This window comes from Bombus vancouverensis, chromosome 7, assembly GCF_051014615.1.
Source record: "Bombus vancouverensis nearcticus chromosome 7, iyBomVanc1_principal, whole genome shotgun sequence".
In the NCBI taxonomy this organism is placed as follows: domain Eukaryota; kingdom Metazoa; phylum Arthropoda; class Insecta; order Hymenoptera; family Apidae; genus Bombus; species Bombus vancouverensis.
Genome location: NC_134917.1, coordinates 6,953,730 through 6,979,575, shown reverse-complemented (window position 1 = coordinate 6,979,575; position 25,846 = coordinate 6,953,730). Strand labels below are relative to the sequence as shown.

Below are 25,846 nucleotides of genomic sequence, written 5' to 3'. Positions count from 1 at the left end.
CTCAATAACTTTTGTTTTATTTTACATTAGAATATAAATGAAATAACAAGGTTATAATAAAATACTTAGAAAATAAAAGCAGGGACAAGCATACAGTTTGTAGTAAATGTTAGTTATTGCTCGAATACTTATAGCCTACAGTGGATGTTTACCATAAGTCTGTAGGCTCTTTTACTCAAAGCTCCTCAATCACCAACTGTACAAACAATTACTTCAAGTATCACTCTCACATTTTTCAAACCCTTTGAATACTTTCCCGAAACAATTACATTTCTACCTTCGCTTCAAGTAACAAATCGACGAACGTTACTTACGCAACAAGCTCGTTGGAAGCAACATTTCTCGCGCACAATTGCTTCGCTTTTGCCGTCGGAACAACGGCTACCTGAACGTTCCGCGAACATACAAAGTGGCTGGAGCAACCAGCGCGGAGGGGATTTAGAAAAAGAGAGAGGGATTCCTCCGGCTTCGGTTCCAGAAGCGCAGCTGTCGAGCGTGGCCGCGCGGACAGCCGCACGATTCTTGGCCGACGCGGTTCTCCGGCCAGTTTGCGTGCTGAGCGTGGCGCGCTCGGTTGCTTACTTGTCGTATCTTCGACAGCCTTCAGATCGCCGAGATATCTGTATTCAAACCGTATAAAACCGGGTCCTATATACGTTGTCACCAAAATCGCGAACCGGTTGAATTTGTCTTAAGCCAGAGAATTTCTCCGAACGAGACTCTAATTACTGTTATAACATTGAAATGTAACAGAATCGTGTAGTTGCAATTGTCAAGTATGCATCGTAACTTTCCTCTTCTAAAATGACGTTTAGAAGTCGCATTTAAAAACGGAAGAAAAGAAAATGAATAAAGAAAATTAATAACAGGAGATGGTTTTGTAAAATAGAAAAAAGTAGATAATACAAAATGTGTATTAACTCAAGCGTTGAATATCATCATTTTGCAAGTCCAAATTGCAAAATCTTCAACTGGATGATTCATGGAACGCAATTGAACACGTAATTTGACTGTCGCGACTTAATCTCGCATTTTCACTCTGGTGGACAGTAAGTAAAGAATCAGAGATCCTTTGGTGGAGGGGAAATGGAAGAGGCAGAGGAGATAAAGAATCGACGACGAAAACGGCGAAGACGACGAAGACGCGAATGGGAAGAGGTTTGAGAACACCGGATAATGGCTGCCTCTCGCGTCGATCTGGAAATCGGCGACGATCGAACGACAGTCAATAAGTCATCGCTCCTTTGTGAATCTCTGACTTCGGAAGATTCAAGTGTCACCAGCGATAGCGAGAGAAAGCGAAGGATTACGAATCAAAAAGGCGGAATGAGAGGACTCGTCGTCGTGGAGGACCATCGCAGGACATCCAGCGAGGACGTCCAAGGACAAAATTTGACGGTTCACGAACCTCCAGATAAAAACAGACCGCTTCTCGCTCAAGATGGAAGGAGCAAAAGTACGAGAAACGCAGAACTTGCTGACAAACCGAAAAGTTCGCGGCAGTATGACGCATACAAGTTTCCCACTGAGCATAAACGGCTTAGCGTAAACTTTAGGCCAGATAACTCAATACAGATTAAGAAACAGAGGGTCGTGAAGTCGAAAAAGAAGCCGGAGAACACGCAGACATCGATCTCTGGGGTCATCTATAAATTAGTAGGTTCGACCAGGCAGCGTGGATCGAAAGAGAATGTTGGTAAAAAGGATCGACGCGAACTTTCACCGCGATATAGACCACGGAATCACGCGAATTTGATCGTTGATACGGCGGAAGGTACAATTGAGAGAAGGTCTCGAGCAGAAGTGCCTCGTAAACTTGCCGATTCTCCGAGAGACAGACCGATAGTAAAAGGGCGCGAGGACATCGAAAGGGGGGTAACTCGATCATCCACGAGCCAGGAAAGTCCTCGTGTCAGTGAACTCCGATCCTCCAACAACGTGACGCCTGTTCGTAAAGTCGGAAAACACGTTGGCCAAACTACGTGTCCAAATTGTGATGAACTGCATCTTTCTTACGAAAAGTCTTATCTGCCTAAATATTCAGGATTTTTAGAGTGTGAAGGACTAGCGTACGAAGAGAACTACGTAAAGGAGGCGAATGGAAAGAAATCAAGGCACGAGACCCCTGTTGCGTCGTTGCTATATCACAGCAGGTCTTTGCCACGATTATCTGTACACGACAGCGGTGTCGCGTGCAGTGGAAACGAACAATCGCCTGCCGCCGGCCACGCGCACAATTCCAAACAATTGCTGACTGATTTAAAGCAACTGCATACATTGAAACAACATTATTATCCGGAAGGAGGCTGGGGATGGATCGTGATGTTTGTTGGTATGCTGGTGCAGATGCTGTCCTATGGAATACATGGGGCCAGTGGCATCTTCCTGCTGCAGGTGGCTGACAAGTTTGCCCATGCTGTGTACTGGAAGTCAGGTTAGTTTGTTTTGGGAAATTGTTCCGAAGATTTGGTTGAGGGGATAAGAATATTATTTGGTATGATAGACGATTTATATACAATGGTTCGTGTAGATGTTTGTAGACTTACAAAACTTTTCTCGCGTGTTGTATGAATGATTATATATATATATATATATATATATATATATATATATACATATATATATATATAAAGTTATATATATATATAAAGATATTATATATATATATAAAGTTATAAAGTTATATATTATATATATATAAGTTATATAAAAATTTTGAAAGTATATATACTGTATCCACAAGAAGTATATGCGCACTATTGTATTTATTATAACATTTACGTAGTAATTTATTATGTCCAAACATATTAAAATTACATGTTCATTCCTGTATTTCCGTGTATAGTCTTCAATCCGCTTTTAATTTACTATTCAAACTTTATAATAAATTCACTATTCAAACACCACACGTATCAGTACCTCGTGTTGCAACAGGACAATGTACAAGTACCAATTTAACGTTCAGTTTCAAACAATTTATTCACGTGTATGTAGCCATTTGCTCGCCCAATTCGATCATCTACTCATTTGCATAACAAATCGATCGACGAATTGTTGAAACCGTAGTAATGCCGATTTTTCTTATGTGTCATTCAACATTAGACTTACACGGAGCGTGCATGTTTTTAACATATTAGCTATCATAGTAAGTTGGAGTAGCGCGTTTCTTTCGTTTTTATTCATTTAATACTATAATATTTTTATGAGGTTTGGGTTAGGTACTAACCACAGCAGGTACATATATTTTTCAAAAGTATCTCCCTCTCTCTGATTAATTATGAAGAAAATAATTTAGAATGTGTAATTTCACTTGGTTTAGTAATTCTTTAGTAAATCAATCAGTAATAAAATCCAAATATATTAACTAACATAAATAATCGAGAAGCAAGAAAAAGGAACAGAAGAAGGAAATGAGTAATAAAATTGGAACATTAACTACCGACAGAGTTTCAGTCTGTTTCAATTCGGCCATAAAACGGCGCAGAACGTTATCGCGATTGAAAGGGGCAGAAAGTTGCAACGTTGTGGGAATAGTCGGTGAAATTAAAGAGCGTCAGCTGGCTGGGCCGTGTGAAACAAGGCTGAAATCACGATGCATCTTTCACCTTGTTGCCCGTCCACTAGCGCTTTGTCTGCGCGCAACTGTTTCTCTCGTTTCCGTGGCCACGAAACGTGCATGGTCAGGCACGTATATCGCTCTTTGGCGAACGTCCAAGCGGCACGAGTGTCGCCGAGTATTCTTACATCTGCCGTCTAATAAACGAGATATGAATCGCGTTAATTATACATCACACCTTCTCGCCGTTCGTTTACTTCGGTTCGTGGCTACGCTTGGAGAAAAAGATGCGGATGAATGCCACTTGGCAAACGTTCCACCCCTTGTTGTTGGCAAACTTTACGAGTCTTCGATGAGTTATCAAGAACATTGTGAGATTCTAGTAGTAGCTTTCGTCGCAATATGATTTTCTACACATCTTTGATTCCTATCTCTGTAGTTGATGATATGAAATAGTCGAGTTTCCTACAATTACAAGCCAAACTGATCAACTCCACTCTTTACCTCCTATCTTATATAACATACAATTATTCATACACATTACCTAGTATACAAAAAATAATTTAAATATATGAAACTCACCAGTATTCTACATGATTCGATTGCGACTTGATAAGGAAAGATTCTAATGATATCGATTTATTAGGAACTTAGTAATGAATGTAATATTAAGGTTTACTGAGTTTATTCTATTACGAATCAAAATCTACTTTTAATTGTTTTATGTAAGAAGAAAGATCAGAGTTAATTGTAAATTTTAAATGATTTCAAGGGGCATAGGAATTTCTGATGAATTGAAGTAACATGGAAAGGCAAATATGGATATGTATTTCAATATATTCTAGTTGAATCAACAAACATAAGTTTTTCAATACACTTTGCGCACCATAAGCAACATCTTGGCGAAACCACAGGGAAAATCTACACAGGCTCGGGATGGAGCCGGCAGGTCTAATAATCCCTAGAAAATATTCGCAATTCTAAGGAGATGGCGCGTTGTCCCTCTACTGTTTCTCACACGTGGCCCAGTTATCTTTCGAAACGGAAGCAGGCGTTCTCTTATCGAAATAGTAATAGCTAAACTGAATTGGAAAGCAGACGGCTATTCAATTATCATAAAACACATGAATGAAACGCGAAAACAATATATTTTTGCTCGCTTTCCTTTCATAAAATATCCATAACGATTTCCAATTTAATGATATTTTACTGATATTGTCTACGATCAGATTAAATAAAGAATCTTCGATTTCAAATGTTATAAAATTAAATTTATAGGTAGACACAACTTTATCAAGAAGTCTCGACAAATGTATTTACTGCACAAAATTCTATAAATCTATGCATTAGAACTACATTTATTTGAATTCCATTTACTGAATTGAAATTTTAGTTATTACCCGGTTAATTGAGCTACTGACTGATCTTTTACCCTTAGGAATTTATTACGATACCCTGACCAGCAGTCAGACCAGAAAATTTTGAGAAACTTTTCAAAGCAACATTTTCTCTAAAATTCCTACAGACAACGGTAATTTCTCAAAATTTCATCCACGGCTTCTTTCGAACTCGTTCCACTAACGAAGCTGCAATAGTGGTTCATGAATCGGCCAATAAAGACGAATTGCTCTCTCGCCTTTACGTCATCCACGGGTGCTCGATGTCAGTGAAACGATTCGAAGACTTACCGTCTAGGAATGACATCATAATAGACCGTTGATCCTGTTCTCGTTTGAGAAAGCGTTGTTCATGAGTGCGTGCACACTTGAGAGCAGGTGAGGGACTCGATTATTCAGGTGGGCCTAGTTCCTATTCAAAGACGACTAGAACCCTCCAAATCACACGATCGAGAGTAGAATTCCAGCTGACTCGGTGACTGCTCTTTGCTCGAAATTCATGAGAACTGTTCCTTTAATTATGTTTATTGTAAGGTATATTAAATCTAGAAAGGTCGATCGTACGAATTATGACGCGTTCGCTCGATTTTCTCTATTTCTGGCTGTTTTCGTCGGTGTCGTGACCTCGTTATGAAAACGGAAGACAGCGGTTGACAAATTGCTGGCGTTTATGTAAAATAGTGGAGCCACGTGATTTTCATATTTAAGTAGCATGAGATAAAATGGAAACCAGGTAATTAGAAATTGAATAGACAACAACATTTGGAGGTTTTATCTGTTCAGGAGAAACGTGCAGAAAATTCTAAACTGTTGTTTACAACGTCTAGTTATACGAGGTTGGTTTATAATATTTATAATATTAAATCCTAACATTTGCCATATGTGTTACATGTCATTCGATAGTTTCTATTCTCTTTTCTAATATTAATGAAATAGAAATACCTGTATAATTTTATGTTTCCTCTTTTAACGACATTTGTATTGATATCAGATACCGCTCCGTAACGATAATACTAGTATGATAATGTCATAATAAAAATAATTCTTTAGAAAGAACCTTCCTTGAATGGAAAGATCTTTAGTATCTACTTCGCCAGACCTCGCTTCGATCCCTTACCATCCTTTTTTATTTACCGTGAAACAACTATCGGATCTACTTATTCTATAACAATGTGAAACAGTGAAAATATTTCGAACATTGCTTTGCATCAAAAACAATTGATTTCTTCGAGCAACAAATTCACAAACTATCGGAACGTTAGGGAGAAATTATAAATAATAGTGGAAAATATTTAATTAATCAAGTCATGTTAAATAATTATGAAAAAATTATAGTCTTCAATTGCAAAAACTACAGGAATTTAGCACAATTTTTTTTTAACGGAAGTGCAGGTAAGACAAAGCGTTTGATAACCTTTCGAAATACAATTCTCCAATGAATAATTATTTTTACACTATTAAATCAGGAATCCATCAGATGAATTTACACAGTTTCCTATTCATGACAGAATTAATTCGACATTATAATTCCATCATACCGTCACTGTCGAAAACTTTCACGGTAGATAGACAGATCGCCACCCACATGCGTTTGCGGCGCAAAGCTATCGATCAAATCGCGTAGAACGGAAATCTCGAGTGCTGACTTTATAATCGTTGCTGGTATGAATTCCAGTTAACAAGAACACTCTTAGAAAAAGAACAGAGAGTAACCATGTGCACGTTTAAAAAGCATGACACAGGCTTTAACGAGGTTGTCGCATTCTTAGCTGCGCTATTAACCACATACGGACCGCGTAAATAGCCACACTCGCTTTAGGTGGGCCAGACGATTAGAAGAAAAACATCGATCACGAATTCGATTAATTACTGAATCCACAGAAACTTCATTCGTCTTTGATTCCTGTGGATTCTCTTCTTTTTACCCTAAGATGAAGAAAATAAACGAATTAATAGCTCAACAAACGTTCTCCCTTTTAGAAGCTTAGGTTTCTAAACGTATACGAAAAAATATGTTGCAAGGCATAATTCTAAATAAATCAAATAAATTATTAATGCTCGTGCAAATGTATATTTTCTTAGGATAAAAGTAGAACATTTAAAGTAATACTCGATATATTATATCGTACATATTTCTGATACATTTTGCTCATTATACATGCATATTGCGAACTAGTTATGAAAGTTCTAAGATCTACTGAATTATATCAGTTAGAACACTTTGATAATTCCCTAATTATTTCTTTTGTTACTATTTTATAGTCACAAATATTATAGAATTGTTCTCGACACAGTGGCGAGAGAGTTTTTCGGGCACAAAGTTGCGATTGCGTTATTTAGAAAGTTAGATTCGAGGAAATGCGTGCGTGCGTCAAAGTGGTTGACTGGCAGGTATAAGTATGTGAGCGTGGGGGGGATGAGTGTTCTTAAGCGTGGATAGTGTGTTGTGAGAGGGAAGTTTTAGACAGAGTAACAAGCTAAGGCGGAACTCTGTGCGAAACTTCGAGAGCAGAACGAGTTTTAAGAACTTACAATCAACGTTTAAGAGGAGCTTGCCTGAACGAGACCCAGCCTGGCATTCTCATTTATTTCATTGCAACTATGCTGTTTTAAGATTCATGCAAACTTTTAGTTTTCCTCGCTCGAATTACATACTATCGTGATACACGCGGAAGAAATAATATTAACATTGATAGAAAGCATATAAGACCTGAATTAGATTTTAAGTTTATTTCAAGAGTATTTCAGTTGGAACAATTGGTAATTCCTTTTATAAATTTGATTTTATAGGCACTTTGTTCGCAGACACATCAATCAACTAATACATGCAATGTTCGACTTTTGACGAATGCTGAAAGACATACGTCTGTATATGTAAAAGTTCACAAATTGAAATCATATATAAAAGAAAAGTTCGCATTGCCAGTTTAAAAACGATACATAAAATGATATTCAGGAAGATGAAACTATTCGTTGAAAAAGAGAATAAAATAGAATTTTGTTTCGCCTGACTTGATCACACTCAATTGAACAAAAAAATAATTCACTCCTTGGCCTATCACAATCGAAGTTATTATTTCACTCACACAAGAATGACAGTACACGCAAACCAAGCCCTTCTAAAATTCTATCAGATTAAAAATCCCCCTCTGAATTCCCCTGTGTCTCTTACAACATGTTCCTCCGTCTGATCAGGAACCCTCTTCCAATAAGGCGCGAAACACGCGCGCTGTCAGATAAAATTCTTCGCTTACAACACAAGTATAAAACGCGAAACACGAGGAACAAACAGAGAAACCTGCAAAGTGGAAAGATGGAAGGAACGCGATAAAAGTGTTCTTGAAATCACCCCCTACTGCGAATATGTAGATCCGCTATTTTTCATACAGCCAGTTACGCGATACCTTCACGTTGGAATTCTTTGAAATTCCCGCCTGTTAGGGGGCGAGTTCTGCTAAGTTCAAATTCCTCCTGGGTAGGTTTCCGTTCAGGGACGCGGATTATTGTAACAGCGTAGATAAAGAAAAGTGGCCTTCGCAGGAGAAAAGAGAATCCCAGCTAAGAGGATTCTGGTATCAACGACGATGGGACGAAGCTCGTCTCACGGACGTTAACAATCAAACGGAAATGCCTCGGATCTTGTGAAATCTACCAGCTTGCGTTGCTCGCGGATTTTTCTTCGTTTCTTACGAAGATTCGTCTCGCGGTATTGCTTCTTCGTCGCAGTGGTTACAGAGAAAAACGAAATTACCTTCGGAGGTTACGCTGGGAAGTAGAAAATGCCAGATAACTACTGTTAGATAAGTTCACAAGGGAAACAGTTGCAATAATTGCATCTTCTTATCTGGAGGTGAAATTGATAGAGAAACTTGGGAACCACAAAATAGAACCACTGAAGATTAGAAAACAATTGGACCTTGCTTAGAAACCAGTTAGGTTTAACGCGATTAATACGAGTGTAAATTAAACCTTTTGTATTGTAACTGACGATTATTCGAAGCTAAATTTCGGAGTTTTAAATGATATCTTGTTGGAATTTAAATTAGGTATTATTAAGTGTCAAATGTTAATGTAAAATTCCGTTATTATTTCTATTAGAAGGTAAGGAATACTTTGAAGACATAAGAATTAAGTTATAAAGCTGTAACCAGTTAACAGTAAGAAAATAATAATAAATGATCTGACATATTATTCTTCGTATTATTGGGCTTATTTGCGTAATAATTTACTAGCTACTATTAGTAAATTGATGACTTAAAAGTTATGGACTATAAACTTCTCCTCGCGTGCTAATTTAAAAATAACAGATAATACATAATTTTGCATCTAATACTGTAAATGCAAATAATTCACACGATTAAAAGTACACATACTTCTTAATCAAACAGGTTAGAAACAAGTTCTTAGAACAACGTGAAACTCTAAAAGAACCAAAAGATACTAGCTCCAGTTCCGCAAACAGTTGGCTACGATCGAGCCAAATGTCAAACAAGTCTCGGTTCCCCGACCGGTCTAACTTATTTTCGTTGCGAGCTACTTTCACGGTCGGAGCGATTGGCCCATTTTATCCACGTGTAATTTCTGACGTCACAACACGACGTTCCATATACGGTGTATTACGACGACGTTACTGTCATCCGCGAATATGAACAGCGACGAGAGGGAGGAGCTGTGTGACGCGTGTTGGAATGAAGTTTGCGAGATGTAATTCGCGGACGGGTCTTTTGCTCGTCAGCCGTTACACGCGTGACAGAGCAACGATGCACGCGCGCTGTTCGCGACGCAAATTGCCCGACATAAAGTAATGAGAGATACGAGGCGCGCAAAAATACCAGGACGAGAATCGAGGCTGCAAACGAACGAGGAAAAAATTGTCGTTTGAGGAAAAGATGGAGAGCAGATTTATTGGGGAACAAGCACGGATACGTCGAGGAAACTTGACGTTTGGTGCCACAGAACACGAAAGAGCGCGCTATACGAGTCGGGGGAAACGTTTAAAATGCCTGAAACGCAAGACGACGCGACGTCGCGATTATTTGAATTTGTCTTGAAATGAGGAAAATGCTCGAGATGCTTGGATACGAGGGGTTGTGTGAAAGAGCTTGATGTTTGATGGGGGAACTGTTTTGCTAACTCTGCTGTATTTCAATTTCATTTTTTAAGTAATATCCTTTTCTGTTCTTTAAAAAGTGAGTCAGCTATACATGTTCCAAATTTTATAATAATAAAAATCAATATATATAAAAATGAAATTTAAATATCAAGAATTATTTAGTGACATTTTATGATTTTTTAATGTTCATATAATAGATCTAGGCTTTCTTGCATTATGATTTATTAACTGATAATAATTAAAAAACAAATGACAAGATGTAAATTATAGGCTTCTCTTGCATAGTTCTTACGATTTTAAGTAAAATAAGACGATCAGTATATAACCTGACTCTTATTGGACACGTTCTTGCAATCTTAAGTAGAGATAATCGCTTGTACAACTTTACTTGTCCAGAAGAAAAAGAATATGTTATACAAAAGAAGGTATTACTGTTAATAATTTTCGGTTAACTGGATCTATAGTAGCTCAATTGTACCTCACAATTCAGCTTTATCATTCAAACGAGATAAATTAGGAATTGCAGGAACCTTCTCAACGTAAACTTCCTGTGCTTAGACATCTTGATATTAATCCAAAAATACAACCGGAGAACGTTTTCCAGAAATCATCGACTGACATCTCGAAATAAAATTCTATGGAAGACTCGTAAAAAGAAACATGAAGTTTCATCGTGTCATAGGAGACATCCTGTCCAGATGCGCTCAGTTCTGAAACGCATTCGTAAATCCTTCAAATTTCGACGAACGAAACGACTTACAGGCTGCCGTCAAACCCTTTTTCTCTTTTTCCAGACATAACATTTGTCCGCGAACTTTCCTGTTCTTTCGTCAAATTTACCTCGCCGGCACTCTCCCTCTAGTTTTCTTCTCTTTACGAAGAAACATACAAACGCGAGCATGTTAAGCAGCAACGATCTTTAATTGGCCCTTCATCTAATGGCAATTGCAACAATTGCGACCGTATAATTGATTTTAAGGTAATTGTAACTGGATCTCGTGACTTCTGATCGTACTCTTAACCTAATAAACGTGCTTCATTGGGAAAGTAAGCGTGATGCGTTTTAAAGTAGTCGAAATTAAAGCTCTCGCTGTGGAAATGGTCATTGTTTTGCATAGTTACGTTAAAGAAAGTATAAAGAGAAATAAGTGACGAAAATTGTAATTTACGTTTAAAGTACTGTTTGTTCTAATTAGAAGAACACGAAGAGCTTTTAAACCAATTCTACAACTATCAATTTAGAAGATTCATGGTTTCACTACTTGCTTGGTTAGAAACTAATAACAACTTGTAGTTTGCAGACTTTTCTTCTTATGCTAATATCAATAAAATAGCATATAACGAATATTCATTTCAATTCGAAATGTAACTAATAAACTACTATGTGTCTGTTCCAATTCTGAAATCATCTACAAAAACACAAGTAGAATATTATACACTTGAAACACCAGTTATCTGGCCCAATTTCGCAATTGGGGCAAAAGGGAGCGGGTATAGATTTCAGGAACGCAGAAACAGAGTTTATTTCTCAGCGTACGGAGGAATTACGTTGATTTACATCGAACGAGAATAAAACTGGACTAAAATTGCTCAGGAGAAGCGGCGTAAAAAAGACGCTTAAGAGACAGTGACGTTGTTCGGGACTCGTGTATCACTGTGCGCGACTCGCGTGTCCGTTTTTAAACGCTATAAAAATGACCGTCGAACCTCGTGATAAACCGAATTCTTATTCTCTTTGACAGTTATACTTTTTCCAGTGGTCGTGCTCAATTTACTTTCGCCGACTATATTGCGCGTGGTCGCTCGTAAATAATTTTTAATATAGTTTTCCACGGTTGGTATATTATGTCTGTCCTCCCGGGTGTAGTTAAGTTCATTTCGGTGAAATACTGAGAATTTCCCTCTCGATGCGCCCAGGTGCTCGTATCTTTAAATAAATTAGAGCGCATTACAAAGATTACCGACAATGCTTTCTGTATTATTTCCGGTTATCGTAGTTATTTCCTGACCGTATGCTTAGGATCCTTATCTCGAAGCAGTAAAGCAACGTGTTGTTAAATATTAGTCGGAATATTAACGAATCAATGCTCTCGCGGATATCCTTCAACTTCCAGTTCATTCTCAATCATTTTCACTCATTTTCACGATATCCTACAGCGACTTGCGAATAAAGGAAGTAAACCGTGACGTTGTTCTAATACTCGTAGCTAAGTAAAGTAAAAAAATTTATGTTTGGAGTAAAGAGAGTTTGAAGTTTCAGTACTCTTTTTTTTATATTGGAAACTTTAAATTGAATGTAATAACTAGAGAGAGAAAATTCAGAATTCTTAATTTGATTTCTTTTACCGAATCGCTTCTTTAATCTTCGACTGATATCGTTAGATTTGAATGCTTGAGTTAGATTAGACTAATTTTCTTCTGTGTTCTATATTTTATGTAGTAATGTTATACAGTCTACGTATACCAATATCGTCATGTTCAACCCAATGGTGCCAATTAATGGTTAAAAATATTCCTTTCACTCCTGAAGTGCATACAAAAAGTCATAAAGAACCAAAAAAGATTACTTGAATGAAGGCACAATCTTCAAGGTACAAGTACTTCGACGTCATTGCCCCAATTGACGAACCTCGGAATAGAAAATCTATTTTTCACTGGGTTAATTCCATTCGAAGTGCCAATAAATATAGTGGCAAACATTTTGTTAAATTAATCAAAACGTTCCTATGAAAATGTAAAGATAAATCATAAAGAAAATTTTATTATTCTTTCTGCATGTATTATGTATTTTTAACGATATTCAAACTACACATATATTAAATAAACAAATAATGACTATAATAAACAAATGTATCTTATGTAGAATAATGACAAAATTGGCAGCTTCTATCTATACCTACAGATTGATATTATATATATATATAATGTATAATATACAGATGATACAAGCGTCTCCATTCAACAACGTTTCACCGTTCCGTTACTCGTACCAACGAAAGTGAACACGAGTTTCGTTTCGAGCGGCGATCTATAAAGGTTCTGAGATAACTGACATTGGAAGGTGAAGTTCTCGTTTTTCGTCGACGTATCTCTGGTAGATTGTGTGAAAAGAAGCAGGTCGATCTGACGAAGACTGACATGTTAAACTGGGTAGAAATTCGACGATTACGAATGCGTGTCCTTATGAATGAAAGATGTCGCAGCATGTAATTATAGAAGCTTGGGTCGCTATATTTTAAACGACGTTTACAATTTTAGGTCGGTGTTTGGAACGTGGAAACATACCCGTTGACAGTGATTCATTTACCGCGATCGTCAGCGTGAAGGATTTATTTTATGATACTTTGTGTTGACAAGTATATTAAAACTGCCGGCTATTCTTATAATATATATAGTCGATTTCTTCTAAATAGACATTTTAATATATTTTTCATCATGTGTAAAAAATATTAAAGATGTTAAAAGCCAGAAGTTTATTATTAGCAGAATAGTAAACGTGTAGTCAAAACTTGAATTTAGAATTAGTGTTTCAGTCCCGTTGGATAAACTTGTTTTAGTGAAAGTTATTACAATCGCAGGAAATGGAGCTGTCAAGTGTATCCAATATTTAAGTCGTGTAAATTGTTTTAATATCTGATATCATGCCTCATTAATCTTTTAATGCGTGCGAGTTATAAAAACGAGAGAAAGTAGCCTTTCTGTTTTCAGAATAATCAATTAAGTATTCAATGTCAAGAAAAGGAGATAGCAAATGTTGAAAATAAAATTCGCATGCTCCTTAAACGAAAAAAGAAGGAAAATTAAGTTACTAGAATCAGAGTTTCAGCAATTAAAATCTCATTTATATGGTTTAAATAGGCAAAAAGCACTATTCAGCCAGTTCCAAAATCCGCATTCCATAAATTTCCAAGCACGGGGCGACCCTCCGATTCCCATTGTCAGATAAATGACATTAAAATTATCAGGAAATTTTTTCCTTCCCCATTCGTCAATATATCATACAACGGAGCATTTTCTTCTGGCGAAATCGAAGGGGATGCCCGTATCTTGCAGACGCTCCCTTTGACCACTTCGTCATCAAGTGTACATAACGCCAACGCCTTCTGTCAAAAGCATTGCATCGTCCCCTGGCGAGAGCCAACAGAAGCCGAGTGCAAAAAGTGCTGGGTGTAACCCTCTATACAGAAAGATATTCTACGTAAAAAAGAGGAGCCAGGATCCTTTTCCTGGCTGTCACCGACAGAGATCATAACCGTTCCTATATATCTGCGCTAACGTTCAATCAGACTCACCACGTATAAACGCGGCGCGTAAGCGCGACGAACTGTTCTGGAGTCATTGCTTTCGTGAAAGATTCGACCGCCTTCCATGGGATAAACGAGTTCCATCGTCGGATCAGGAAAGTTTCCTTCTGTGAAAACTGGTTGCCTCATGGAAACCGTAGCTTGAGTCATCCTAGTTTACTATGTGGAAAAGCGTTCGTGCGTTGGAAATTCGATGGGATACGTCGACCAACTTCCAGTTCAAGTCTCTTCTTTAATGCGTGAATTTTGTGGAACGAGGATAGTTTCTATAGTATTTTTTGAAGATATATGTATACTTGAACTCGCGAGAAGTATGAAAATTTCGATGTAAAAATAGAAAATTAGACAGAATGTGGAATACAAACTTGGAAATTTTTACTCAAGTGATTTAAGAAAGCGAAATATAAAAAGAATGAAGAGGAAATTTTGATAATGACGACTGAAATCTTAAATCACTGATGACAAATGTATGAAAAAGAAGATGAGATTGATATGGTAATATTATAGTCCAGAGTAGTATATTTGAAGAGTGTTAACTTGTATTGGAGAAGGAAAGTGCCAGCTTCCGGTAAAATATCTGTCCCTCGAGTTTATCCGGTTTAGATAAGTCGAAAAGCAGAGATCAGAATGAGAAACCTTCTTTATCGGCTCTGAAAGCTCGCAAGCTCAGTATTCAAATGTAGGCGTGGATGATGTATAAGCTAACAATACATTTTTGTGTAGGCAGACTTGGCAGCTGGTGTCTCCACTTTAATATTGTATCCACTGTTACCGATTCAGTATGAGATAAAATTACAATATCCCTGATATTTTATACAAGTTTGCTTTTTTAGTGACAGTATATCTAAAAAAGATGAAATAGAATAGATAATAACATTAAAAGTTACTAAAACAACTTGGATATTATATTAGATTTTGATACCAAAATTTTGGTTTTTTATATGCAAAAATTTTGGAGAATGAGAGTAGTAACTTGATTGTTGTGAAAATACCCAGTCATTATATTAACTGTCATAATAATGATTATTAAAAATAATTTTTTGAAATGATCATAAGAGTAAATTATAAAAATTTCTACTTTACTTTAAATGTGTGAATAGAATAAGCAAAATCTAATAGCCAGCACCCTCAGCTAGTTGATAGCTCATGTCGACCCTATTCACATCTAAGAGTCACCCTAATTAATTTCACGATCTGTCTGATACGAAGCTTGAGCAGTAAATGAGCTCGTACCACGATTTCATGGTCCTTATATAGACAGTGGCCACTACCTTCAAGACGTGACGCAATAATATATACTGCTGCCATAATAAATAATTGTTATAGCTATATCAACACATTATTTATTAAGTTTCATGCTTTTATTGTTATTTTCTTTCGACAATTTTTTCTCAACAATTTATGACAGGTATGATACTTTACACATTCCTTCGTTAATTAAAGTTACCTTTACATTTCCATGTTATTAATTATGGAAATGTGAACGAAATGTAAATGAATGTAAATGAATTATGGAAATGTAAATGGCATATAGCCACGTCAAAATATTCTTTTACCTTTCTAAGGTACAAGTAGGTACAACAAACAAAAACCATTAAATTTAAATATTGCAATTGCAAAAATTCAATCATCATAAAAAATCAGGGCTGTTAATTATCGTTTTTGATTAGTGATTAATTGCAGGTTTCTTTTAAGTATAGGTGGTTAAATTTACTGTCTCGAGAAGAATATTTTTGTGTGTTTACAGTATTAGCTTGAGATGCCAGAAAGCAAAGTCACGCGTTAATGCACAAAGTAGCATTGCAGTCAAATCGATAGTCCCGGAACAAAGGAAATCCTCACGCTAGACTGAAAGCTATACAATAGTTGAACAAACATCGACAAAAAGCTTTCTCCCATGTATGGTAAATACAAATATTCGGGCAAAACCCTTGGCTATCTCTTAGCAAATTAAGAACATGATTCTTCGACTTCCCCTGTAAATATGAATCTTGGTAGTGAAATGATCAGACACATTTTCTTTTACCGCTATCGACTTCCTGATTTATCATAATACTTGGTCTTTACTTATCTAATTAAGTGTTCTTTCTTAAAATTTATTTAGTTATTTAATTAATTTTTTGCCTTCTCAAGGACCACATTTGTCTTTTACTTTACTTATATATTTAATTTTTATTTAATTAACATAAATAATTCATCTTGTAAATTCATTATAAAATTATAAAAGCATTATTATGTATGTGAATGTTGAGTTTGTAGAAGCAATTAATTTAATAAATTAAGTTGCGTACTATTCTGAAAGTCCGTGACAGTTTGCATAGAAATCAGCCAAAATTTGAAATTAGAAAATTGAAATCCAGAGATTTCTTCAAAGGATAAGATCCTTCTGGCAATCTACGTGAGTGACTCACGTCTATCCTCAAGAATCATTGTACTTCTTACTTTCCTTCTATCTCTACCTACTCTTTTCACTCGCTGACGACGCAGTTTTTCGTTTTTCCTCTTTTTTCCATCTCTGCCTCGATTGAATTTCCTTTTTCAATTGTACAAAAAAGCAAAAACAAAATGTCAAATTTTATACCGTTGTCCACTATATAGTAAAAAATTCGAATATTCGTGCTTAAAATTTAATTTGCTCTATTTTTATAGAATTACTCGAATTAATAATAGAATTCTTGAAGAACAACAAACGATATCATCAAACAAATATACAATTAAATTCTGAACTTTCAAAGTCTACGGAAAGTTCGAAAGAAGAGAATCAAAAGTTGTTCAAAGTATCTTGTAATAAATGTATGCAAAGAACATAAAAAAAATTATTTAGAATGGACTAACAGATAAGTCTACCGCTTGTCACCACGCAGTAGCTTGATATTGCAAATTTTCCGCCATACCGGTACTCCAATTGCCAATCTCGTGGTTGTAGATCACCGTTAATACCCATTGCTGGACGAATTCGACAAGATTGGTTAGACGAAGTAGAAGAGCAGCCCACTAACCAGAGCCATTTGTTAAGAAGAATGGTGACCTCGGGCAATTTGGGTGCCAATGTATCTGCCGTTATATATTTCGTTCTTGGCGACATAGCACTGATTTTGTTGAGCATATATCTTCTATTATTTCTCGACGATTAAATAGATTTCAAGATAACTACGCGAATAAACTGAAATTTTACTTTTACTTTTTTACTAAATTTATACGGAGAATGCTTACTATTATATTATTTCCGAAATCTCATTTTAATAATTGATAATTACTTAATCCTTTCATCTTAGGTAAACATGACATTGTACTTTTACGAACTAACTTGTACTTCCGTTTACTAAATTAGTTTACTATAATCTAATTAAGTAAACAAGTAATGTATTTGTCTTCGATAAAATTGACCTCAGATTTCAATATATTACGTCGTCTTTGCAAAACCATTAAAACAAGATATTTCTATTGATAAATGCTATATCTCATAAATAAAACAACAATTCGATCACGAAGGAGTGCATAACGAAATTTAGAAATATACTTACTCCAATCATTTCTACAATTTCCAAAACTCGCGTACCACCTTATCCAAGGTAAAGCTTATCATTTGCCTCGCAATTACACATAAGGTACGACATCGTTTAGCGTTCTCCCCTTTAACATTATGAATACTTCTTTATTTGTCCTGGTCGTTGGGACGTGCCTCTGATCTTGTGATCAAAGTGATCTTGATTTTGGAACATGTTCAAAAAGAAAAGAAGAGGCGAGAAAGTAGTTACATACAGTGCTCATGGTAGTTAATCGTTAACGTGCTCAAAGAGAATGTAAAGAAACCATGGCGTTAATGTAAAGATGGTGTACGTCGCACGCACAATTTATAACATTTGACGATTAGACAGCTGCAATATGGAGAGCAGGATAAAAATAGGGTTGAACAGCAGGTATACGGCATGACGGACTGTGAAATTTTATGGGATATTCGCGTGTTCCCCGAAGCCAACTTAATATAATAACCACTTTCAGAGGACTTAAATATTCCAAGAGTTTGCACGTGTAGTAGATTTGGAAGTTTATCGTCTTCTGGAATCATTGAAACAGAGATTTCGATAAACTTCCTTTATTCTCTGTGACGTACCGCTTGATTTGCAGATTTTACGAACGTCATCTAAGAATTTTACAGATCGAGATATTGATTAAGATATAACCGCCAATTTTTAGTGGAAAAGTCTTAAAATGGAAAATTTGTTGAATTATATGAAATTATATGAAATTTATGTGTGATTGAATTATTTGGAAGTAATTACATGAAATATGTAGAAGCGTCATGTTTCTTGGATTCACGCGTGAGGTTTGGCTATATTGCTCGGTACATTGAAGAAAATAGAAGGTTTTCTTCCGACTACGACGTACGGTAGATTTATTTCAGACATCTACTTGCGCATTCAGCCGACGATTTGAAAGCAGTTCGCGCGTCGTACCTTAGAGGAGCTTTGCAAAGATACTAACCCCTCGTCTGCATAAATTGCAGCAGTGGCGTGATTCTTTTTAACATCTGTATTTCTGGAGAGATTTGCGGCCGAAAATTGAAATTCAATTTTATTTCATGACTCTATCGTATCGAGAAACTTCCTCAAAAAAGGGCAGTAGAAATATATTTTCTAAACAAATATGAAATCAAATATTTTATAAAATTTGTGTTTATTATGTAAATATAAAAAAGACAAAATCCTTTAACAATGAAGATTTAAAGATTGAAAACTAAAATTAGAAACACTGTTTTTCCAAAAAGCTTCTCAATTATATAACTCAACACGCGATTTATGATAGATACCATTTATTACGAATGTATCGACCAATCAAAAAATGAATGTCTTCAAATGATTTATGTATAATATTCTATTCGATTAGTACGATGAAATTCGTACTCGGAATTAATTAAATATATCGTCGATAAGACAGTCTGTAGGAAGTGCCTATTTTTATGAAGTTAAATAGAGAAACAGGTTATCTTGTTGGTTTCTGTTTCCTTTATTTCATATAGATAAATTAAGTAGCAGAGTTGTCAAAAGAAATCAGAATTCAATTAAGATTTTACTCGCAACGATCTCTCTCTCTCTCTCTCTCTTTCTCTCATGATTGATTTCCTCCTTTACTGATAATTTGCCGCGAAAGCTATGCGTACAAAATGTTCGTAGCTAACTATCGTTCGTGTCACGCGACGATATGTAAATTGTTGTAGAATAATTGGATAGAGATACGAAGTATCGTTAATTCAAGAGTGATATGTTAAATAACGATAAATTATGTTAGAACTCGTAATCCAGCAATTATTATAGTACACGCTTCGGCAGTTAAATTTTTGGAGTTTATCTCCGTTACTATCTTTTGTAACGATCGATCGACTTTTCCTGTTGACATTGATTTATCGTTACTCGACAGATCGGGTAAACCGTTTTATCGATTTGTTCAGCGGGCTGAATGCATTGGAACACTGAGTTTAATTTAATTCTTGATCGAAAATTACGGTTTTGTGTCACTTCAATCATCTACATTAATTAAAAGGAGTCTATGCTTTTTTTCAAGAGCCTATAACTAGTGGGGATAATAAATCGATACTGAATTTTTAAGTAACGAAATGATATAGCAAACATATAATTGTTAGATACATATATTTTATTAGATGATTTTGTGCAATGTTTCTTAAATGATTAAACTTTACCAACACAATTTTTTTAATTAATACTATTTGATATTTTTCCTTATTCAATCTCTTAGTTTTTATCTTTCATTCCCAGAATAAGTCCATCAATTAATATAAAAATGATATTAATAAGACCAATATAACCATTCTATAATACATAATTTATGCAAAGATTAATTTTAAAACACTTTTTTGTTGTAACTATGTTCCAAGACAAACCAAATATTGCAACTCAAAAGCTGTCTATTAAATAATTTAATCTCGTTCGCTACTACAAAACTGATCAAAAAACCAGAGACAAACAATTGGGAAAATATACCTAATCGTTCTTGTCTAAAACTAAAATATCGATTTTTCATCCTTTACTTCTCCCCATATGCAAAACTGATAAGCTTGACCAGCGCAGATATTTGATTCGAACCCGATTTATCGTGGACCACCGCGAATCCAAACGCAAACTGTATGGCCATGAAAGCACGTGGCTAGGTAGGAAAACGAAGGGATTGGCCCACTGGTTTCCCCTACGCAAGCCCAGCTTGCGACGGTCCTCTTCTGTGAACCACCTAACCGAATCCAGTCCGCGTTCGACAACGCGCCCCTCGTCTAGCGTGTTACGTCCCTTTTCTACTGAAATCCCGTGATTTTTTGTCACAAAGTGTCAGTCGGGTTTTGCTCCAAACAGGAAACAAAGTGCAGTCGATCTGGCTCGAGGGAATAGGTAGTTTCAAATACGAAACAGTGCACGTGGCTTGAAGTGTTTATGGTGGTTTGAAACACTGAGACGTGGAAAATATTATTATCATCGGTTCATAAATTTTTCATTTTGTGTTTTAATTAGAATCGATAAGAGGAATTTTTTACTTTTTCTATGATATTTTGATGAATTTTAAAAGTAATCAGAGGGAGAATGATTTTTGTTGAAAAAACTAGTTCCAGAAAGATGAAAATTGAAAAAGATGAGAAAGAGAAGAAAAAGAATGCTACGTGATACTTTTTGGTATGGCATGTTGTTTTAGGTATTTTTATTTCGATCCAACAACACGTAGCATCGTTGACCCCTTTCAGCTGGAAACTGATTATTTTAGAAAATTTGTACCGCGATCCAAGCATAATGTAGTGGACAAAACTTTATTGAATTTTTCACAGGAGGCACTTTTTCTATAGATACCTATAATACTAAGGGAAAAATTGAATAAAAAATTTCCTAAATGAAATGCATTAAAAAATCTTTCCATTGTAATAGGGAAATCAAATTTCAATTAAACCATTTTTCTCTCCCTCTTCGCTCGACTGAGCCGAAATAGCGTAACGACTTTGCAATAAATTTGACCACAAATCATCCGGTATTGAACATGAAATACGAGCGAAGGGCCGAACCGCTTTAGATTATATGAATCGTCGCATTGTTACGGATCGCTTACCTTTCAAAATCGCGCGCTCCGCATTAAGATTCTGTTGCTGGTATATTCACGAACTTTTACTTTCATTTACTTACCCGCTCCAGCTTGGCTCAATTACAATGGACCAGGAATATGTCTACACATTCAGCTCTTTAGTTAACGCACCCCCTTTGCTCTTGTTTGCCGAGCTTTTAGTGTAATTCAACGGAGAACCCTGCTATTTGTGATCTGGATACGCACATGTTAGATTTAAACGAGTGAGTTAGATGAGTCTTTGGTTTATCTCGTGATCATGTCGATACTCCTCTTTTATATATGGTATCTTTTGTCATTTTTCGCACAGATTACATAAGGTGATTTGGTATTACGAAGAGAGAAATGTGTTAATTCAAGCTTCTGATTCAAAGATACAATTGCTTATATTCAGTCATCCACAAGTGAGTCATTCTAAGTCATTTAGAACATTTTATTTGTCACGTTCGGTATTTATAAATATAAGTTCAGGGGAGAATCTCTTAAAGCGTAGGTTTTAATCAGTCGACTCTCGATTTAATTATTTCGCTAATTCGTTTATTGCAACGAAAACTTTACACGTACTGTTAGGTAACGAAAATAAGGTATAACTGTCTTTACACAAATAAAATGAACTAATAATGCAAGACATTTTTACATTAAACTTTCTGCATCCTTTCGTTACAAAAATTCATGCAATATCCATGCGATCAACTCAATTCGATCGATGTCCACCTGGTGACTTTCAGGAATGCCAACCCTATTTCGTTGCTCATTATCAACAGAATTCGAAATAATTGTCTTTTTCCGATTTCAATAAATTTATACCTAAAGAAATTACTATAGTATATCTTTCTAAATATTTCGAATTTTATTCGTTTTTAACACTTCCGATATTACAAGTTCTTTGGCAATCCAATTAGGTTTCTAATTTCGATGTATTGGTAATCGAATGTTTTACATTCTTTATCAGAAAAGAAAGAAATGAAATGAGCGAGAGGAAACAATATTGCTTTTTCTCTTCTATTTCATTTAACAAGTAGAAAGATAGTAGGTTGCTCGAGTCGAGGCATTAGTCTCGAATTCAGTTTTGTTCTGAAGTAGAACTTCCGACTCGGTTTAAAACTTCTCCCGCGGAACTTTCCGAGTAAAAGAATAGAAAGGACACTCGGTTTACCAACTTTATCTGCGTGGCTATCTTCCATCTGCCACAAGGTATAGGATTTAATCTCCACCATGGCCGGAATAAAGTTTCCAACATATTTCTACTACTAATATAGTCGATACTTCGACCCTGCGAGCTTATCATGAAATTGAAACCCAATGCCAATATTTCTAAACCTGTTTACTATATAATATTCCAGATCCGATTCTAAACATAAATCTATTGTATCATAATTTCTCTCTATGTGGTAGTTTTGGAACTAGTTTTGAAACGATGAATCCTCCCTGAGGATGATTTTCGGAATAAACTTATTTATAAGGTAATCTTTGAACGGCGAATATTCGACCGTTGCTTCTTTATCATCTTTCTCATCTGTCCCTCGGGTATTAAGAATGGCAAATTTATTTTGAAAGTTATATGCTTTGTGGACCTTCGAATATAAAAGAAGGAAACAGAAGGCAGCTGTAAAATATAGATACCAATAAAAGATCAAAATACGATAAAATATTTTGAACATAGAAATCTCTAAGACTGGAAATTCAACCTAAACATTAAAATTTTAATCTTATTTTTTTATGATATGAAAATCTTTAATTTAATAAACTGCAGCGACCAAAATAATTAAATAGACAGAGACACTATTCCATAATGAGAAATAAAAGATAGTAAATATGAACAGTGTGCCTTGGTGAAAATAGTCAAGGGATGACGAATCGAAACCGCAACGAAAGGAATGTCGTACTTTGTCCCGCTCGCGAGGACAGCGGGGTAGCGACTTCCGGTGAAATAGGTGAACTTTCCTTCTCAGGAGAGTGCGAAGGAGTCGTTTGTCTGCAAGAACGAAGAGGTCCAAAGGAGATCGAAGAAGATGAAAATCAGGATCCTAGGTCTGACCTTGCGGATACGATTTACGTGGTCCTTTTGTCAATAATTTGACCATCCATTCTTTTTTATGGTGCATATTTTTTTACTGAAATTTTATTAACTTCTAGATTCTATTTTCGCAAATTTACTAACAAAATCTAATTTGGCCATTTATTTTGATAACTGTAAATTTTGGGCAGCTAATTACGTATTCAATACAATGAATGTTAACTTCTATAAATCGAGTTGTAATTTTCTGTAAGAAAATTTGAAATGTTCTTTGAAATTGTCTAAAGTGATTATAAAATATACTATAATGTTCATAACGATCTTATAGACACGTTATAGCGATAAGTATACACTACATATTCATTCACTAATAATAATTAAGTTAAAGTGGAAATTTTTAAATGACCATAAGTAAATCGTATAAGCCTTCAAGGCAAGCGTTCAGTGCTCTTATTGTGGTTGTTTTTCGCGCGGTGTAGATACATCGCACGATGTACCATAAGACAGCATTACTACCCGGAGAGTGGTTGGGGTTGGGTGGTCGTAGTAACCGGCGTTATGGTACAAATTCTTGCCACGGGAATTCACTGGGCTGTCGGAGCATGGTTGCTGTTGGAAGGAACGAAACGATACCGTCAACCTGTTTTCAACGTAGGTACGATATGCAAGGATCGACGATCCTATTTTCTAATCTCAATGTTTAACTGTGCGCCCACAGCCTCTCCATGACTAAATTACTTAATAAAACGCGCACACTCTTATGCAGACATTAGGCAGATATCAGTTTTGATGTATAATATATCTATTTTAAAATTCGTAAAATATAAAAAATTTCAGAATAGAAATGAAAACTTATATGAAGATGTTAAAATTATACGTTATATACAAATAATAAAATATACTTTAATAAAGCATATGTTATAACTAAGATTATGGTTAAAAGAATTTTAGAGAAAACGTAATATATGATATTAATCTTTCGCAAAAGTTACTTTTTTAATAAACCAAAATAAAGTGACAAGTAGGAATAGGTCTAAAAATAGAACCAGACATTTGTAAGGCTTTCAAACAATAAAAGTTAAAAGAAAATGGCACGACATAAGTGTATAAATATAAAAACCAGCACATGTCATCATAAAAGCTTACACCAGCTACTTTGCAAACTCTACACATTCGATGTTTCCAAAAGAGCCATCTGTCCTAATTCATCGCACGTTCCTAAATTATCAGCCCCACACACAGAATATATTGATATCAGTTATATTTAAATTTACCAAAAGAATACAAATCTAACCAGTGTTTTCCTACGGTCCACATGTTCTCGAACAGGACTTTAAAATTTATCGCGCGCAGCCAGTGCCAAACAGAGAAACTCACGAAGTTGAACTCTGAGCAGGACCTTGACAACGAAAAGGAAGCGTCGAGTATACTATATCGTATGAATATTTAATGCAGCTGGGAAAAAAGGAACGATTGTATTTGAGAAACTATAATTATGACCATTTCAGAAATATTTTACGTATCGAGTGTTGTGAGACTGAGAATTGAAAGCGATTCTTTATTATTATTTACAAATGGTCCCGGAAACTGATATTAAAATCACTTCACGTTAATGTCGTTGTCGTAAAACTAACTCTTGTATCGTCTGATTTATTTTTTTGGAGCCCTGCCGCCTCTTTATTCTTTATCCTCCCGATGCTCTTCTAACTACTAACGAGCACTACTTTCCCTTTTTGCTGTCCGTTTACGAGCGTCGTTGTTTAAGAACCGAGCACATTTCGACGACACGCGAAATATTTTGTGTAACCTGTAAGGTCTGTTACGATGACAATGAAGAAAAGATAAATCGTATTTTTAAGAGAATATCTGGATTGTGAATTTTAAATAATATCTAGCAAACAATGATACAATCTATGGTAAATTTAAATTAAATAAAAAATTAACACGAACACACATACACAACACAAAGATATTCCTAAATTTTTCGCGCAAAATTTCACTCGTACTTGTTCAAAGCGAATTTTTATTCTTCTTGGAAAATTATTTAAAGATTTCACTTAAAAACAAATCATATAATGTAATAGAGACAAGATTAAGGAAGATTCTTTGAAAGACTAAAACGATACAAAAATGTGAACGTTGACACAAATGACCCAGTTTTTTCGCGATGTTTCAAAAAAGAAAAGGAGCCAAAACTCATTCGCTGAACAATGAATCCTTAAAGACATTTATCGCGTGATATTAAGGGAAAAGACCACATTATGGAATTTTTGTAATTATTGTAATGAACGAATGATCATTGTATAGATCTTCGGTTATACTTTTTATACTTTACCGAAATTCTTT

General features: G+C 35.5%; 1 protein-coding gene across 1 annotated transcript in view; it reads left to right on the top strand.

Moving 5' to 3' along the window:
* Window positions 1–539: 539 nt before the first annotated feature.
* LOC117164258 (uncharacterized) overlaps window positions 540–25,846 on the top strand; it is a 34,286-nt gene continuing 8,979 nt past the window's right edge. Inside the window, exon 1 of the mRNA XM_033347217.2 lies at window positions 540–2,434. Coding sequence (XP_033203108.2) covers window positions 1,177–2,434 — 1,258 coding nt within the window. The 5' untranslated portion in view covers window positions 540–1,176. The remainder of the gene's footprint in view (window positions 2,435–25,846) is intronic.